The sequence below is a fragment of the Lampetra planeri genome, chromosome 8, assembly GCF_965212315.1.
Source record: "Lampetra planeri chromosome 8, kcLamPlan1.2.h2, whole genome shotgun sequence".
NCBI classification, from domain to species: Eukaryota; Metazoa; Chordata; class Hyperoartia; order Petromyzontiformes; family Petromyzontidae; genus Lampetra; species Lampetra planeri.
In genome coordinates this window covers 1,873,142-1,892,424 of record NC_136114.1, presented here as the reverse complement: position 1 = coordinate 1,892,424, position 19,283 = coordinate 1,873,142, and the positions used below count along the sequence as shown (strand labels likewise).

Below are 19,283 nucleotides of genomic sequence, written 5' to 3'. Positions count from 1 at the left end.
ACTCCACGTCCCTGCTGCCTGTATTATACTGGACATCTGTGAAAAAGATATCTACACATCATCGGATTCCTTCAGTATAAATACGTTATTGTGATTATATTTATTCGTGACAAGGCAAGCGTAACAGACTGACTTGTGATGAACAGCAACCGACATACGAGTTATTGACGTCCGCATGACTACACGCTTGTCTGAGTCGTTTTCCAGATACCAGCAATGATCGGTTTAACGTCGTTGGAAAATAGGGGGCATTTATTACAAGTTTAAGTCGTCCATCAGTTTCACGTCGTGGACAAAAAAAATTCATTATTATTAATATCGCTTGCTAGTTGCTCGGCCGTTCGCTTCCAAGTTGTGTTTTTGTGCTGCGTGGCTCTGGTGTGGCGGAAGGACTACTTTGAGCTGCGTAGTAACACAGCGTGACTGCGCGGAATCATTGATTGTTGTGATTCGCCCACCGTGTGTGCCTCCGCCGCTCCCCTCTCCACCACCTCGAGCCACGTCGCCTCCAATGGCAATGCGAGAAAATAAACCCTCTGTCAATATTGATGTTCCTATGAACTATAGGCACCTATTACATAACTTATTTTATTGTTTCATTTCATATTTTTTTCTGCATAAATATATCTTGTACTTACTTTCCTCAATTATTTTGAATTCTTCCTCATTAAATTGTATAATTTGTGATTTGATATGACTTTACATATGTGTAACAACATAAATGAGCCGTTCTATGGCTCCAGTAGGTGTACTATACCTAGGGGCTCACTAGAGGGCAGATTCCGAATGTCATGGAGGACGGGTCAGGACATGACAGTCTGGGTGAACCCGTGAGAGCACGTGACTGGACGAAGGGGCACGGGGACCCCCAGGAGGAGGTGAGGGGGCCACGTGATGTGGACCCAGAGCCTCCATAAAGGATCAGGAAGGGGGCGTGACCAGGGACGGAGACCGGTATTGTCACAGGAGATATAAGCCGAGTCCCGAGAGGGAGCGTGGCTGTTCAACACGGGAATGAAGCGCCTTCTTCGATCCTTGCACTTCAGTCTCCACACGTGACGACCCGACGGCGTGTCGGCTGCTCTGGGTCAACCATATAGTGATTCCATTCAAGTGGTTAGGTGGTTAGGAATAGTGGCCACCACCTTACGTAGCTCACCCGTAATGTACATCATTACCCAGAATGTATTTAGTTAACCTTGGAACTTTGAGCAGTGTTGGTTGTGTTAGTGAATAAACGTGTGGCCTCCAAATCTTGGTGTGTGCCTGATTAGAACCCACTACATCTGGTGTCAGAAAGTGCGAAACTTATCTCTAGGTGGTAACCTAATATAGAGAAATGTTCACGAGAAGAAGACAGCTTACCAAGACATCTTCGGATGACGAAGAAGACGAGGGGTTGATTTCCCAAACAGACCCGGGTGTTGTAATCCCGGAGATGATGTACGCAGGAGCCCAGTTGGCAGAACAGTGTGAGGAGCCCGACCTCGCGGCACCATCATTGCCCGAAAGATCTGCCGATCACGGGGTGCCCACCTCACTGACTTATTGACGGCCGCTACCGCGCTGGCAGCCGAGATGGGGCTAGAGGAGCCGCTGGAAGGGGGCGGCGGGCCAGTGCTGCGGGGAGACGACCAGGATGCCGCCATTTCCCTCGAGCGGGAATCCATGATCGCCTAGCCCACGCTCGTAGCTGCCATTTTGGGAGACGTAGGGGAGACAGCGGGGTCGCAGCCCATGTGCACCGCCGCCATTTCAGCGGACGCGCTGGAGACGACCACGCGGGACGGTGTGGTTCATCCAACGAACCTCTCTCCAAAACAACACGCAGGGGCCAGTGTTGATAAAGACCCTTCCCTGCTTCAAAGAGTTCACCATTGCAGGGGGGGATTGGGCGGCATTCTACCGCCGGTTCACGGCTACCTGCAATTTAGCAGGGTGGACGGACGCCGAGGCATTAAGAGCGTTGCCGACTACCCTCGACGACGGCGCTGTGGGTGCTTTCACAGCCATCCCACCAAAAGATCGTGAGACGCTCCAACAGGCACTAGGGCAGATGGCGGGTATTTTGGACCCACCATCTAATGTGCAGCATAAGTTTGCTGCACAATGGCGGGGGGGAGGCCGAGATGCCCCTTGCCTTCTGCAGCTCACTTATAGTACTGGCACAGGCTGCCTACCCGAGGATGGATGCGGACGGCTTGGATTCCTTGGTCCTCGAGTGGTTGTTGGGGTTGACATGGGACCTCAAGGTCACTCTTCCTGCCACAGAGGACGACGGACTGTCTTCACTACAAATCGCGCGGTGCCTACAAACTCACCTTAACATGCAACGGCGGGTGGAGGTGGTGGCGTGCACCAGTTTGCTCACAATGATGGAGGCACCCGAAGACATTCAGCCATCGCAGATCTGTGCATCGCTCGACGGCGACAAGTGGTGCACAAGCAACGATGGTCAGAGACGGCTGCAAGACCCAAGGAGTGGGACCTTCTCCCGGCGTTTGAGCGGGCCCACCTTCTGCTACAGATGCGGCCTTCCGGGCCACATCTCCAGGGGCTGCCACGCTGAATGGGAAAGACCACGCAAGGCGTCATAATCCCACTCACTCCGTCAGGCCCACAGGCGAGTCGCGACGCACCACACACCCGGTCCTTGCATCCACTTCACCCATCTCGTTCGGGCGCCGTGCCCATTTCACAGGTCAAACAGTCGGGTCGGGTCGCGGACTGTGTAAACCATTTGTGTGGAACGACGGGTGGCCACAGGGGAATTGCCAGTGGTTGGCACTGGGTCACCGCATGATCGCCGCAGCGGCGGCTTCATCGGCTGTCATTGGCACATTTCAAGGTGTGGATATTGATTGACACTGGTGCGTCCACCACCATGATTTCAGAAATGTTTTTTTAGCATCCTTCCACCCTTTTCGTGTTCGCTGCATCCCGTTGCGGTTCCATGTTTAGCGGCAAACGGGGGGGTCTCTGGGCATTATCAGTCAGGTTTCGGTGGACGTGTGTGTTGGTGGCATCCACATGACAGGGCCTGTACTCTGTCTCTAGATCTCTTGCTGTACCCTGCCTATTGGGCACTGATTTTTTGGTTAAGATGCACTTGAAAATACTCATTGATCAGGGCTGTATTGAACTACCATCAGGCCGGCGGATGGTGTTCCTGTCCTCCCCTACGGGGTTTTTCACAGGTTATGCCACCGTTCAAGCCCTCGTGACGAGAACTGTTAAAATTCTCCCTGGGGCCCAAATGTTAGTTTCCCTGCGACTGTATAAGCAGCTGGGGCGGGAGGCGACCGCTGATGGAATATTATTAGTCCCCTCAAACAAGGTGTACCGGGGGTTGACTTTGGTGGGAGCACATACTTTGGTCGCGAGGGACCAAGAACCCTTTATTCAGGTTCTAAATGCAGGTATAGAAACTTCCGTTATCCAGGCGGACACGGTTCGTGCACATGCATCACCCGCGGATTGCGGGGGTGGGGATGTGGATACAGGGCGAGTGGCGGCAGCTGTAGAACAGAGAGGGGGGCGCGATGACTCATGGGTGGACGCGCTTTGTTCCGAGAACCCCGACTTAGGGAATTGGAGCATCTTTCCATTAAAATAGAATGTGTTTTTAGTTAATGATTGGTGGGAAAAAAATGTAGTATAAAAACCTGATTAATATTGTACCGCATGGAATTTAAATCGTAAAACATGTGTACCAGGTGTTTTAACACTTTGTGAACGTAATCGTCATAAGACCCCCTCCCCCAGTCCATCGCCATCTCTCACAGTCATGAGATGCAACAACACATCCAGCTCAGGCACGTGACCTGGCCTCATCACTCCATCTCCACACTGGACACCCTCCGGGTTGTGTTCGTTGGTCTTCCAATGTCTCGTTCGTCTCCACCATCGAGATGGCCGTGTCCTGCCCATGCACCTGCTTACCTGTCCTCACGGTCGATTCTATGTCTATAACCTGCATATCTTTTGTGATCCGCACGTTTCCTCTCCCTGCTCTGGGCATAAATCCAAGCATGCACATACCTCTCCATGCTTTGCGCACTGTTCAGGTCTTTGTTCCAATTTCCATGTCAACGTCCAACATTTCGGATCCTTACGTCATAGCAGGTCATTTTAACACTCATTGGAAAGGCGTCCTTGTTTAGGCGCAATTATGTGTTGCTTTTAATTGTTAAGTTCAGTTTTCCAAAACCTTCTCCCAACCTGTTTCCATCAGCCTTATAACGTTATCCTGGTCTGCTTTCAATAATTGCCCTGAGATAAGGGGAAATAAGGGCAGAGAAATGCACGATAGATCTTTTAATAAGTAGATATAATGTAACTTCTACTACCGAATGATAGTTCTAACAACGAGAAAACTACTTTGGTATGGCTTTCTGCTTTATAAAACTAATATTTCCAAAGATGACATTCAGTTGTGAAGTTTAGTGAATACAGGCAGACCTCGCTTAGTGCGACCCCGTAGAATGCTGATTCGTCATAGCGCTCTTCGTCCTGAAGAACATTTTTTTAAACAAACGTGAACAAAATCTAAACATAAAAACGTTCCTGTCCCCATTATTCGTTTAGCCAAGATGAGAGCGATGTACGCTGAGCCAACCAGACCCCACCCCTCGCGATTCGATTGTCACCATTCGTGGTCACGATTATTAGCGCTATTACCACTACCCAAATGAAGCCCTCATATGTTGCTAATACGAAAATATATTACGCTATTGGGAACCTATCCCCATATATACAATGGTATAATAACCGATTCGATTAGCGCTCACTTCTGTAGGAACGCATCTCGAGCGCAAAGCGAGGTCTGCCGGTACTGTAGTTCAATCAGCGCCACTCAACTAGGCCAGGTATTACGCCGTGGCTGCGAGAGGAGTCGCGGTTGCACTCACTGGCAGGTGCGGCAAGAGCGTCAGCCATGCCCAGAAGCAGATACTGGGGCAGGAGCAGGTAGCACGGCATGGAGGAGATGGGGAACACCTTCCCAGACAGAGTCTGTTCCGTGGGGCTGCAGCTGCGTCTGTACAGCTCCATCACTCCAGCCAACAGCATGGAGAGTGCCGCGCACGCCTGACCTACCGCTGAGGGAGAACAGAAGGTGCATGCAAATACATAGCAATCTACGTCTGTGGTATGTTTACAGGTCATGCGCAGTGTTCAGGGCTTTTCAGTGTCACGTTCCAACGATTTCCAAGAAATAATTTCTCAAATGTTGGAATATTGAATCATCTAAAGGTATACATTTTGCCCATTGTACTGCAGTTTTAAACATAATAGCTTCGTTATGAATATACTGTACCCCATTTACTAAAATATTCCGATACTTAGTAATACATTCGAATATTTATCACTGTACAAACCTATGCTGGTGGTGGAGATCAGGCTGATGTTGAGTAGGGTGCTCATTGCAAACACGAGCAGTGGAGAGAGCAAGACTGTTGGGACGATGCTCACAGAATTTATGGCTGCGATGGGAACCAGGATTCCGCTCACATTCAGGTTGGAATTCATGGCCTGGATATAGTAGGTAGATGGGACCTAGAGAGAGAACAAACATTTTTTCAAACAGACTCTCCAAAACCCACTTCCAATTAACACACCAGCAGGCACCGTACAATATTAAACTCTGTCTCTCATTTCTGTCTCTCGGTCCTGGGCCTCCCCTAGGTTGACTCAGCCTCAAATGAGTACCTGGTGTGATCTGTAATCATCGCCACTGGAGAGACAAAGGCGGCTGCGTGGTGCTGGCCACCCACCCACACGTGTGCCGTGCCGGCCTTCATAGGTGCTCGCCAACAGCACTTGACCCAACAGTCTGTTAAGGCTATACGAGGGGAGGTGTCTTTTTCTTTTATGTTAATCAAGATAACTCGATATACGTTGTTACTATTGTACAATGTGCTATCACAATACCGTACACAAGGTCCTCTTATTAAAGTCTGGTCTATTTTGTTAACTATGTATTTGCAAATAATGAATTAAGTGCGATGATTTAAAACAGTTGCCACGTATACACCAGTCCCTCCAGAAAAACGCGGAGTTTATTGGTGATTGTTGCGGGCAAAAATCGTTGATTATGCGGCACGTTTTCTTAAAAAATGCGATGGAATATGCGGGATATTTATGCAATTTTATGCGATTAAATTGCGGGAACTTGCAAAAATTGCGGGAACTTGCAAAAATTGCGGGAACTTGCAAAAACTGCGGTTTGATGAAAAAGACAAAAAAAGTGATTCCCCCAACACCCTATTCACTAGGCTACTACTTTAATGTAAAGAGTCATTTCTTATTACTTCCTATGATAAGCAAGCATACTACATCACAGAAAGTGCTGGGAATATTTAAGTTCTCATCTTGTTTTATTTCAGACCTTAACAAACAGATGGCTCAAACTTACAAAACATTGAGTCGAACAAGTTCTGTAGCTTTACAAAATGAATATGCTACAACTTCTGTAAAAATGAATAAATAAAATATTAAAAATAAAATGTGTGCTTCCTGTTTTACAGAGGTAGCTATACAAAACAGACATCTTCTGTTAAAATAAGTGTTTTCAGTGCACAGTAACGTAAGCAATACAGTAACAGTACAGTCTTACAGTAATGTGAATTTACATACTACTAACAAAAAAGTGCAATGTTACAACTGTAAAGTTGCATAAACTCTTCATCATGGTTTCATTGGCATCGCGGGGTTTGCAGCTTTTCAATGATATCGCGTAATGAGTGACGTCACTTCATAACGTTCCCATGGCAACAGGGGAAATGGCTGCGCTTGTGTGAAGTAAACGCAACATTTTTCAACTTTCTGCTAAGATATATGTGACTTTTTGCAACGAAAATGCGGGGATTATGAACTCATGCAAGCCCGCATATTTTGCGCGCGGAAATCTGCAATTTATGCGGCGAAAGTGCGGCGAATTTGAAAAAACGCGCCCCCCGCATAAATATGCGGACTTTGGCTGATTTTGCGTGGAATCTTGCGATCGCATAATCGCGTTTTTCTGGAGGGACTGATACACACACCAGTGGAAACCGCGAAGGAATCGTCAGAGACAATACAGTAGAGAAATCCGTGTGAGTAATGAATAATTGTGAATTAAAAAAAATTAAAATGGAATACAAATACAATTCATTAATAAAAACACAACGACTACTGCAGGTCGCCATCAACATCCTCGGCTGTGATTAATCCACTGCTGGATGAATGCCAGGCCAAAAGCCATCGCCAACTTTTCACGGTCCTGCAAACGAGTCACCACTGCCCCCCCCCCCCCCCCCATTATCCATTACAATTGTGTATCGCAAAATGTATGCAAGTAATCTCGTCATATCGTGACACTTAATATCGTACCGTGTATATCACAGAAACTCTTCTCGAACAAACAGGGTTGATCAATTCAATGATGATGAGAACCGTTTTCCTGGTTACGAAAAAATCTACAAAAGCTCAGATGCAGTGGATAGTGAGCAAATCTGTCCGATTAAATTCGTCAACCGGCTCAACCCTTCTGGATTTCCACCACACTTGGTGGATTTCCACACTTGGTGGATTTCCACCAAACTTGGTCAAAACGAAGGTTGGCCCCTCCATAATGAGGTCTCTCTCTCTACGCATAGATATATTTAACCTTTCCTGAGCACAGGTCCAAAGACCCAAAACGTCATGCAACAAACAGCAATATCGAGTTGAAATGGATACGATGTAATGCATTTCTTGAATTGAGCCTGGTAATTATTATGATCAGATATTGGGGAAAGACAATGATTGGAGGAGGGAATTTCAAAGTGGAGTGAGCAGTGCACGGGAGTAGCAGAGGTAGAAGCGTGGTGACCTGCAGTGTGGTGGGTGGTGAGTGGGTAGTGAGTGTGTTGTTGTGACCTGAAGTTGTGTGGTGTAACTTAGCGTGGATGAGACAAAGCAGGCGGTGTGGCAGACCGAGTCATGGAAGTGGGTGGATGAATCAATGCCATTACGTTTCACTTTTTACACAGGAACTCCTCTCCGAGTCTCTAGACTATTTTGTAGGAGATTCCTGCTCGGTTTTTGCAGTTGGGAGCGATGATTGCAAAGTAGATTTCGGTTGATTTATTGTCAATTTGGACCATAACGACAGTCAACCAATTTGCTACTCTTGCGAATGACTACTGCGTAGTATTACGGTTATTACACACACAGAAACAACCTTACCTGGTATACAGGAGGCCGTGGGTTCGATCCCGATCTTGACCCTGACGCCTATCTATTTGCAGTTTGCGGTGTCTCTCTCCGAATCAACATTACGCGTTTACAATATTTGGCCGCTATAAATTTCCACATGATGAGCCACTTCGTTGAGCTATCATTTGTGATAGCCAGGTCGCTTCTGAAAAAGAGCTGTATAGCTCAGTTTAGGACCATTTACACTAATTATCAGGACGGCCGCTGGATTTCAACCGCGTCGCTGCTTAATGGGTGACGTTACAGCGCTGATGGTTGAGCAGCAAAGAGGAATTAAACAAAATCAAGTACGTATGACGAAGGATGCATACGATTCAGTCGCTTAACTCGTTGGCACCGCTGGCCTTGCCTGATAGATGCAGACGCGGTGGAAGATCTGTAAGAGGAGCAAGGGCAGTAAGGCGACCAGCAGCTTGACGCAATCCACCTGAGCCTCCGCGTAGCAGCCACCACAGCTCTCCTTGGCTCGGTCCAGCGAGGAGCCCACAGCTCCTCCGATTTGCCTGCAACTCGATTTCCAGGACTGCTTCAGCGCGTTCTGCACGATGCCGCAGCACTCTCTAAAACCGACGCCTGCACACAGAGGTCCACACGACATTCATAACAACGATCTGACACACTCCACCATAGCCTCAGCATCTATGGTGCCAAAGTATATCCCGAACATTTAATTCTCTGGCGAGTTTTTATTTATATATATATATCCGTGTGTGTGCATATTCATATACAGCCGCTGCATATGTCAGGTAATAACACATAAAGCAGGAGCACATTCGATAAGTTTTTTAACGTAGAATTTCTCATTCTCGTCATTATTAATCGTCCGAAGACGTTATGAGCACCCTGTAATACGGGAGTCCTTCTACCCACTTCAGCAGTTGTTTCTTGCTGTGGTTATCCCACCTGATGACGGACGCTTGTGTTGCGCTCGAAACGTCGTGATTTAATTTAATTAATTTTGTTTTATACCTACGTGACTTTACCGAAAGAACCAAAGAGGAAGGTCGATGAAGAACACGCAGTGTATTATTTGGCTATTTTTAAGAGGTGTGCGAAGCAGATCATATTCTTAATATGGCTGTACTCTTTGGCTGCATCACTGCTGTTTTTTTATTGGAGGCTAGCCAACAGTATGTGTTGTTTACTGAAGCACAGTGCCTTTTAATGAGTATGCGAGAAAAGATGTTAAATACTCGAATTAGAAAAACCCACAGTATGGATGATACTTGTCGGTTAAGGTCACCTGATTTAAATTGACTAAACTCAACATGATGATTAGAAGTTCTTACTGAATCTGTACGTAGTGGATACACTGACCCATTCCTGGACTGTTGACCTGGCAGTTCCATGCAAGATACGTGGTGACGAAGACGAGCAGCAGAGAAATGCAGGGAATGATGAAGCCCACGTATTTTGCTGCCGATGTCTGTATGTATGCAATGATCAGGAAAGCCATCATCTGCCCCAGTCCCACCAGCCAATGAAAGCTGAATCACAAACAGAACAGGTGTACGTTTAGCTTTTTATCAACGTGTAGGAACATTTTCTGCTAATGTGAGCCCACAATTATTTGAAACATAGCAATGGCCCGCCTTTGAACGACGGACAAGTTTGCATCCCAACATCAATTTGTAAGCCCTTGGCTTATGTTGCTCGAAATACATAGAAATGCCCCCAGTGTTCTCCAAACAGCTAATACAGTAGTAGTAGTAATAATAATGCAATCTATAACTCGGAACTATATTTCAGACATCAATAACCGTGATTCTCAGGCGCGGAGCCAAGCTCAGAGTGTTAGTCGCTTGATAGCCGGGCGAGAGAGGGGGGGGGCTTTAAAAGTGTCTCTTAAAAGTCGTCGTAGATCGAATGCTGCGAAGATGACGTGAATGCCGAGCAAATCCCATAATCCTCCCATACTCCAAGTACCTCTCCTCCCCTCTACATTCGAGTTCAATATCTTATCGCTGTGAGAAATTACAGCTCTACCACGCCGGGTTTCTGTTAAGCCTCGTCCTACTCGGGAAAAGTCTGAGGAGCACTTCCCCAGGCATACTCGATGACAAAACGCATCTCTACAGACTCACCGCACTCTTTTTTTTATACCCCCCCCCCCCCCCTCTGCATAAAGGCCTTCCCACGCCACGTTGGTCATGGAGGTAGTCTGAACATACTTCACCACGCTGGTCCATAGTGCAGTGTGCCGACAGCCACATCGCTGCTCCCCCGTTTTAAATTACTAGAGGAAGGCGACCTCACCCGTCGCCCCCACTGATGTCCTCTTTTCCCCCCATGTGTGCAGTTCCCTCATGTGTGCAGTTACTACTGTAGAGTCAGTAGATACTATTATAGAGTCAGAAGTTGCGATTGTAGAGTCAGTACATACTACCGTAGAGTCAGTAAATACTACTATAGAGTGAGTAGATCTCTCTCTCTCTCTTGTTCGTCCATCAAGTTGATGATGACCATGGCACGTTTGTCATTTTGTTGGGTTTTGATCAGTGCGCAGATGGCTGAACAGGTCAATCTGAGCACGGAATTCTCTGTGGCACACTGGACAGGTCAGGGAGTATGTAGAGCTCTAAGGTGCAGCCACAAGTCCTTCCTTGGTAGATTTGCGCTGCTGCCTCTTCAAAATAGCACAGGAGCTTCTCCTACTCTCACAGAGGACTGCACCGTCCTGTATTTTTCTTCTCCGGTTGAATCCAAAGCTCGTCAACGAAGCTTTAAGGGTGTCATTGTAGCGCTTTTTGGGGCCATCTTGCTCGCTTGCCATTCTTCAGCTCGCCAAAGAAGACTTGTTTTGGCAGTCTCGCGCAGGGCATTCTGGTCACGTGGCCAGTCCATCTAAGCTGTTCCTTCGCAAGCAAGGTGTGGATGCTGGGGATATTGGCCTTGCTGAGGACTTCCGTGTCAGGGATTCTGTCTTGCCACTTGATCCTCAGCAGTTTCCTCAGCTAGCTCAAGTGGAGATGATTCAATTTCTTGGCATGATGCTGGTAGACTTTCCAGGCTTCGCACCCATACAGAAGAGTTGGTAAGACAACAGCCTGGTAGACCTTCAGTTTTGTCTCCTGCATGATGCCAGTCCTTTCCCATACCGAGTCACTTAGACGTTCAAAGGCTGCACTGGCCTTGACAATCCTGATGTTAACTTCATCATCTATGTGCACAGCGCGAGACAGAGTACTACCAAGGTAAGTAAACTTGTCAACGGCTGAAAACTTTTTCCCAGTCAGTGTAGGGTTTCCCAGGAGCAGGTTGGTATATGACTTCAGCCTTCTTTGTGCTGATTGTTAGGCCGAAGTTGTTACAAGCTGAGGGGAAGTGGTCCATACTGTCCTGTAGATCTTTATTTGAGCCAGCAGCCAGAGCACAGTCATCAGCAAATAAAAGTTCTCGAACAGTGACTTCCTCCACTCTAGATTTGGCTTGCATCCTCCGAAGATTGAATAACCCACCGTCAAAACGGTAGATGAAGCTAATCCCAGTGTTGTGGTTCTAGAATGAGTCTTGCAGCATGGCAGAAAACACCATGCTGAAGAGCGTTGGCGCTAAAACGCAGCCTTGCTTCACCCCGTTTGTGATTGGGAATGGCTCAGAGAGTTATTGCTGGTCTCTGACGCTGGCCATCATGCCACCATGGAGTTTGCGCACGATGCCAATGAACTTGTCTGGACACCCATGCGTGGCCATGATCTTCCATAGGCCCCCCCGGCTGACTGTGTCGAATGCTTTTGTTAGATCAACGAAAGCCATATAGAGATCAACATTTTGTTCCTGGCATTTCTCCTGTAATTGCCGGGCAGCAGATACCATGTCAGTGGTTCCGCGGTCTTTTCTGAAACCACACTGACTTTCAGGTAACATACCCTGGTTTAGGTGGACAATTAGGCGGTTCAGAAGGATTCTTGCCAACATTTTGCCAGCGATTTATAGTATGGAGATGCCTCTATGGTTGCCCGCAGGTCTACCGATTGCCTTTCCTCTTATAGAGATGGATTATAGAAGCAACCTTGAACTCCTGGGGGACGGCTTCTAATTTCCACAGAGACTGGAAGAGTTTGGTCAGTTTCTTGACTAAGCGAGGCCCTCCAGCCTTGTAGATATTTGCTGGAATGGCATCGGACCCTAGAGCTTTGCCTGATGAGAGGAGGCTTATGGCTCTGCTGATTTCCTCAATGGATGGTAGAACAGCAAGGGACTGGTTTATTTCAACTTGAGGCAGTCTCGCAATATCCTCCTCATTCATGCATGATGGCTGGTTGAGGACTGCGCTGAACTGTTCAGCCCACCTTGCAAGTATTTTGTCCTCTGTGAGGAGTTATTGTTCCATCTGCATTCAGGAGAGGTGAGGTTCCTGAGTGTTGCAGACCATAGATCTGCTTGAGTGCATCATAGAGGCACTTGGTGTTGTTACTGTCAGCGTAGGACTGAATCTCCTCAGCTTTTGCGCACAGCCAGGTGTCTTGCATGACTCTGAGTCTCCGCTGGACAACCCTGCGAATGTTGAGGAAGGCAGTTTTCTTTAAGCTTGAGCTGCTGTCATTCACATATGCTTTATGCAGGCGATGTTTTTCGTCAAGGAGTGCTTGGATTTCTGCATCGTTCTCATCAAACCAATCTTGATGTGTATATATGGGAACACCAAGTGATTGGAGGGCTGTAGAATGCAACACGGTCTTGAAAGCAATCCAGTCTGCCTCAGCGTCTGTATGCTCGAAGCTTAGAGACTCCAGGTGATGGTCTAGAGCAGGGGTCCTCAAACTACGGCCCGCGGGCCACATGCGGCCCGCCGAGGACATTTATCCGGCCCATGGTCACTAATTGGGCTGCGCTTGTGAGCACTGATTGGGCTGCGCTGGTGAGCACTAATTGGGCTGCGCTGGTGAACACTCATTGGGCTGCGGTGGTGGGCACTGATTGGGCTGCGGTGGCGAGCACTGATTTGGCTGCGCTGGTGAGCACTGATTGAGCTGCAGTGGGCACTGATTGAGCTGCGGCGGTGGACACTCATTGGGCTGCGCTGGTGAATGGTTCAATGGGCCAATTGACTGGACTTGCCCCCCAGGCCTAAGGCTGCCAGCCCTCCCCTGGCTGCGCTTGACTGGCTCTCCCTCCCTCAGCTCCCTCACTTGCCCCTCGGCTCCACTCCCAGAGATATTCCTGTGTGCTGGGGATGTACTGCGATCTGTGAACAAAACTGCAGGTGTAATTAACTTTTTAATGGCACCCGCACCAGTGTGAGCCTGGGGTAAAAGCGGAGTTCCCCCAATCAGACTGCATTGATGGGCAGTGCAGTCTGTATGTCTCTGTGTGGGCAAGGTTATTGCTGGTATATTGTTTTTGTAGCGCTGTATATATATTGGTATTTTACTAATATAAATTTTGACTCCCTAGGAAACAATGATGTCAAGAAAGAGAAAAATTGACTCGGAGTGTAGGATATTCAAAGAACAGTGGACTTATGATTACTTTTTCATGCAGTACAAGGAAAGAGATGTGTGTCTGATATGCCAGAATATAGTGTCTGTGTTCAAAGAATACAATTTACGTCGACACTATGAAACTCAACATAAAGATAAATATGATTGTTTGGTCGGAGAAGTGAGAAAATATAAAATATTAAAACTGAAAAATACATTAACAACTCAGCAAAATACTTTTGTGAAGCAGAAGCGGCTAAATATTTAATCACTGCGAGCAAGTTTTCAAGTTGCCAAGCTAATATCGTGCACTGGCAGACCATTCGTGGAGGGAGAATTTGCTAAAGAATGCCTTATTTCTGTTGCCAAAGAGATGTGTCCAGAGAAGGCCGATTTATTTAGTACAGTGAGTCTTTCAGGACCTACAATTACACGGAGGATTGAAGAAATGGGAGACAATTTGCATCAGCATTTGCAAAACTCCACAAAAAAACTTTCCTATTTTTCATTGGCACTCAACGAAAGCAATGATGTTCGTGATTCTGCACAACTTTTAATTTTTATTCGTGGGACGAATGACTATTTCGAAGTCACAGAAGAGCTTGCTGCACTGCAAAGCATCAAATGAACAACTACAGGAGAGGATATCTATTAAAAAGTTTGCCAAACTGTGAATGGTTTGGAGCTGAACTGGGCTAAACTAGCCAGTGTGACAACTGATGGTGCTCCTAGCATGGTGGGGTCTAAGAAAGGAGTAATTGCTCGCATTAACCAAGAGATGGACAAACATAACCATTCTCATCCAATAGCCATACACTGCCTCATCCACCAACAAGCGCTGTGTAGTAAATCACTGAAGTGGGACTCTGTTATGAAAATTGTGGTATCTTGTGTTAACTTCATTAGAGCTCATGCACTAAACCACAGACAATTTCAGGAATTTCTGTCTGAACTAAATGTTGACTATGAAGATGTTCTGTACCACACAGAAGTCCGTTGGCTGAGTCGAGGGAGAGTTTTGAAACGTTTCTATGAATTACTTCCACAGATTACAGCTTTTCTGCTTTCAAAAAACAAAGAAGTACCAGAGCTCAATGATGCAGAATGGAAATGGCACCTTGCCTTTCTGACAGATGTAAGAGCTACTCAACAGTTTCAATGTGCAACTTCAAGGAAAGGGGAAGCTCATCTGTGATATGCAATCACATGTCAAAGCATTTGAGGTAAAATTAGGCCTCCTCATCAAACAAGTTAAGGAGGAAAACTTCTGCCATCTCCCCACAACTCAAAATCTGTTAGCGGAAAAACCATTGGTTGCAATTCCCAAACAAAACATGTGTGGATTCACTGGAAAAATTGCAAAAGGAGTTCCAATTTAGATTTAAAGAGCTTCATCTCCATGAACAGGACATACAGCTTTTCCGTAACCCATTTTCTATTGACATTGAAAATGTGGATACAATTTACCAAATGGAACTGGCTGAACTGCAGAATTGTGACTCTCTGAAAGACGCATTCAAGTCAAGCAGCCTTCATAATTTCTATGCATCTCTCCCCTCTGAGACATATCCTCATCTCAGGAACCATGCACTCAAAATGGCAACCATCTTTGGCAGCACTTATGTCTGTGAACAGACTTTTTCCAGAATGAAACATTTGAAATCTCCAACCAGATTTAGACTAACGGATGCACACTTGCATCACTTGTTACGACTAGCAGTGACAAATATGGAACCGGACATTGACCATCTCAGCCAAAAGCAGGCCCATAGTTCCCATTGAAATACTGGCAAGTTTGTTGATTTAACTTTACTTGTTCTTCATTTTAAATATTGTATTTGTTCCCGTTTTGTTTCTTCACTTCAAAATAAGATATATGCAGTGTGCATAGGAATTTGTTAATAATTTTTTTTAACTATGATTTCGCCGAGTGATAATCGTGTTTTTCGAACCCGCACACCTCAACGACTCCTAATAGGCTGAGGCATATCTGATCTTCACGGTTGACTGCACCTAGGGTGACCATAGCGCTGCAAACCATTCAATGGAGAAGAGCTTTATTCCTGGGCACTGGCCGAGTTGAGAAGCCACCATGGGGCCCATGGTGGCCTTGAATCCCCCGACTGCCAGGCCGATGAGCAGCAGGGCAACGAAGAGGAGCAGCTCCTGCTGCCAGCGGAAAAGCTTGTGGATCACGTGGTCATGGCCCATGAAGAAATCATCGAAGGGAAACGCCATCACTGGAAGAAGCGTTGTACCTAAACGGACACAAACACATATAACGTACGAGATTTGTAGGTATTTCCCTCATTTTATCCTAATTCTGTATATACAGAGATGCAATACAATCGATTTCTACGACGTTAAATTGCTGTCCAGTATTACCCGGTGGTACCGTATCTCGAGTCGTGCCTGTGACAAAAGTAACAACGCAAGTTTATAAAAAAAAAGCACCAGGCAGGGATTGCACAAAAGTTATGGTCACAAGAGCGAATGTATCTTTCTACAACGACAATGTCAAAGCATCTCGCATGCTTAGATGGGCATTGAGCAATGCTCAGAAATTTGGTGAAATTCACATCCAAGGCCAGAGGACAATTTCCCCATTGGTCTGACCTCACACAAACTGGTTCTTAATTGACCCTGAGCTCGTGATAGAAAATCTACATTCCCATGGCAGGTCCAGTCTTTAAAAAAAACAGCCACTTGATCACTTCACGTTATTGACCCTGGAGGGCCCACGGGAGATGCCTCCGATCGTGATTTTAACTCTCGCTATCTTTTTACTGACAGTGCCTTATTCAAATTAATTAGAGCCAGATCCATGAAACCACTAAACATGTAAAAGTACACACGTCCTCGGTAACTGGCTATCAATGCATTAAATTTTACGTAAAATGTAAATGCAGTATCATGCTGTGGTCAAAACACATAGCACCATTTGTGAATCTCTGGGTGTAACTGGAACACTCCATATTCATGTCTTAAACGGTTTTGGGCAGGTTTGCAAAGTCTCGCTGAGGTCCCTTTTGAGATACACTCTTGGCTTCATCATTGTTTGTGAAATAAATACATTTGTGAACGTTTTTTTTTAAGTCGCTTATATTTAAAATGCTTCAATAAAAATATATTTAAAAGTCAGCTCTGCGCCAGACATATTCTTTGTTTTATATGTACATTTATCACCACTGTTAATGTAAACATTTATATTCATGTACAAATTTCACCCCGTAATCTTTATTGATGTACTCTTCGAACGCTTAAAAATGTAAGCATTCACAGCCAAAAAAATACGTAAAATGTGATATATTGGTGAGTTGTCTGTTGATCGTTTCTGCCATCACAACTGTAATTGTCACCTATAGTATTACTTAATTTTAACACAGAGATGTTGCATTTAAAGTGGGAGGCAACACGCAGCATCAAATAAACTTCACACCACAATGACAAAGATCCAACGGAAAGCCTCAATAGACGTTTGGAGCAAGTGCTGTTAGCGAGCACCTATGAAAGCCGTCACGGCACACGAGGGGGTGGGTGACCAGAACCACGCCCGACCGCCTTTGTCTTCCCAGTGGTGTTTACACGCCACACCAAGTACTCATTTGCGGCTGAGTCGATCTAGGGGAGGGCAAGGACCTGTTCAGATAATCGTCACTGGTGTTGGTGGCCGTGAGCGGAAACCGAACTTGGGTCGCCGCTCACCACCACAACCACAATACCACAGTCAAGGTGGCTTTTAATGCGTAATTAAACTCTGAATCACGAGGCATTGCAGATAAAAAGCCAATGCGCAAGAACCATTCGACTGTATAGAAGGTCCACCCCTGCTATAACTTTGCTCACGCTGCTTGCAGTCAGAAGGGCCTCCTCCTTATAAAGGAATCCCTTTATAGAAGGCCTCCTTTATAGGGGGAGCTCTAGAAGGCCCTTCTAGAGAGTGTGTTTAGCCTACTCCTCCACACTGGCAAGACATCTTGGAAGACGTGAGAGTATCCACGCTTTACGCCATAACACGCGACTCGCCGACTGACTGACCGTGCGCCCGATACTGCTGTGGGCACAGAGGCGGCGAGGAGAGGCGGTGAGGATTGAAGAAGCTTGCACCGTTGTTTCAACTGCCGGGAGATCGAACCGCATTGGCCACGTCTGGATTGCAAGTCCGGTGTGCTGACCACTGCACCGTGCCAGGGTCCTCTACATGCTGCATATGAGCACGGTATGTTTTTTGCGCATTGTTAAATGGGGATCCCACTGTGGGGACTAGTGAGTGAGCGTTCCAATAACGTTCCTCCTTCTTTATTGTAAAATCACTTTCTCGAATATCTCCGGCATACATTATTGGCAGGTGCACGAATTAAACAAATGTTCGCATTTGGCTGGAACTTTTTTGTTTGTTACGAACAGCGTTGGAAGGGGACAGTAACACAATAAGTAAACACATCAATTAAAATGTTATCGCCGAAGCAAGTGTTGTGCGTATGTACGTTGAACTTCTTTCGCGCCGTACGTAGCCAACCGTGCAAAGCGGCGGTGCGAAGCGTGGTGTTTACCTGCAAGATGCAGCACAGAACTGATGTAAATGATACGGTTCCGGCTGATCACGTTCTTTGCCATGCTCCCCACGGTGGCGGCAGTGACACTGAGGCCGACGAAGCACAGGTTGATGGTGGCGGCGGCGTGGTTTGGATAGCCCAGCTTTACCGTGCAGAAGAGTATCATGTTGCAAACTATCCCGTAGAAGGTCACCCTCTCGAAGAGCTCTACAAGAAGGAGGCAGCCCAACAAGTGGAAACTGCAGGCCTGCGACAAACCATTGTCTGCCTTTGCCCTCTTGTCCCCCAAGAGAGGTCGTCGGCTCGAGTCCATGTCCACAATTGGTGGCTTATGAAAAGTCATCCACAAGGATTTTGTGATTTTCATGGTTTAATCCTTTCCCAATACAAAATGTTGTTGGAGAACTCCTCACGCTATGCGTGTGGTTGTTTTTCAATGTGTTGATGTGCCTTAAGAGACCACTACTGTTGGATTTTGTCGAGGCATGGAATCTCTCACTCTTGTGTTGCTCGCTTATATAAGTCCTCCGTCGCGAGTTTAACAAACACATGACATTTCAGACACCCTGCTCTTATAAATAACAAGTAAACACTCTGGATTGGTATGGCCACTGTCTCCTACAATTAAAACGAAATCCATTATCAAGGAAAGTATTAATGGTAGTGGTGATTGCACTATCCGTATCGCAGAGCACTGACCGGTTGTGGGCTGAGCTTATCTCGAATCAGTAACCAGCCCACTCATCGATTACAGCATTCCAGTAGTTTATAGTTACAGTTCAAACCATTCTTGATACCTTGGATAAACCTGTTGGCTGCTATTTCGGAATATTTTAAGTAAATCTCGGCACAACGATCGACGCCCTGTGACTCATTGTTTGGCATCCAAATAGTATTTTCTATTTTTACAGAGTATGCTTTTGAACACGACAAACCCTGGTGCTGGTGGAAAACAACTCCAAACGCACGTCATCAAAGAATGTGGTTTCGTGACAAACAGGTCACATTTTTGTCTGCGCCTGCACCCATGAAATGGATCCTAGTTTGACACTGATCTATGCAAATA

At 46.4% G+C, this 19,283-nt stretch overlaps 1 protein-coding gene across 1 annotated transcript in view; it reads right to left on the bottom strand.

Moving 5' to 3' along the window:
* The window catches only part of SLC15A5 (solute carrier family 15 member 5), a 37,227-nt gene extending 18,697 nt beyond the window's left edge, over positions 1-18,530 (bottom strand). The window contains exons 1-6 of the mRNA XM_078597245.1: positions 18,215-18,530; positions 15,700-15,919; positions 9,556-9,725; positions 8,588-8,811; positions 5,379-5,556; positions 4,911-5,093 (exon numbers count right to left, since the gene is read on the bottom strand). Of these exons, the coding sequence (XP_078453371.1) occupies positions 4,911-5,093; positions 5,379-5,556; positions 8,588-8,811; positions 9,556-9,725; positions 15,700-15,919; positions 18,215-18,530 (1,291 nt within the window). The remainder of the gene's footprint in view (positions 1-4,910; positions 5,094-5,378; positions 5,557-8,587; positions 8,812-9,555; positions 9,726-15,699; positions 15,920-18,214) is intronic.
* Positions 18,531-19,283: the final 753 nt, after the last annotated feature.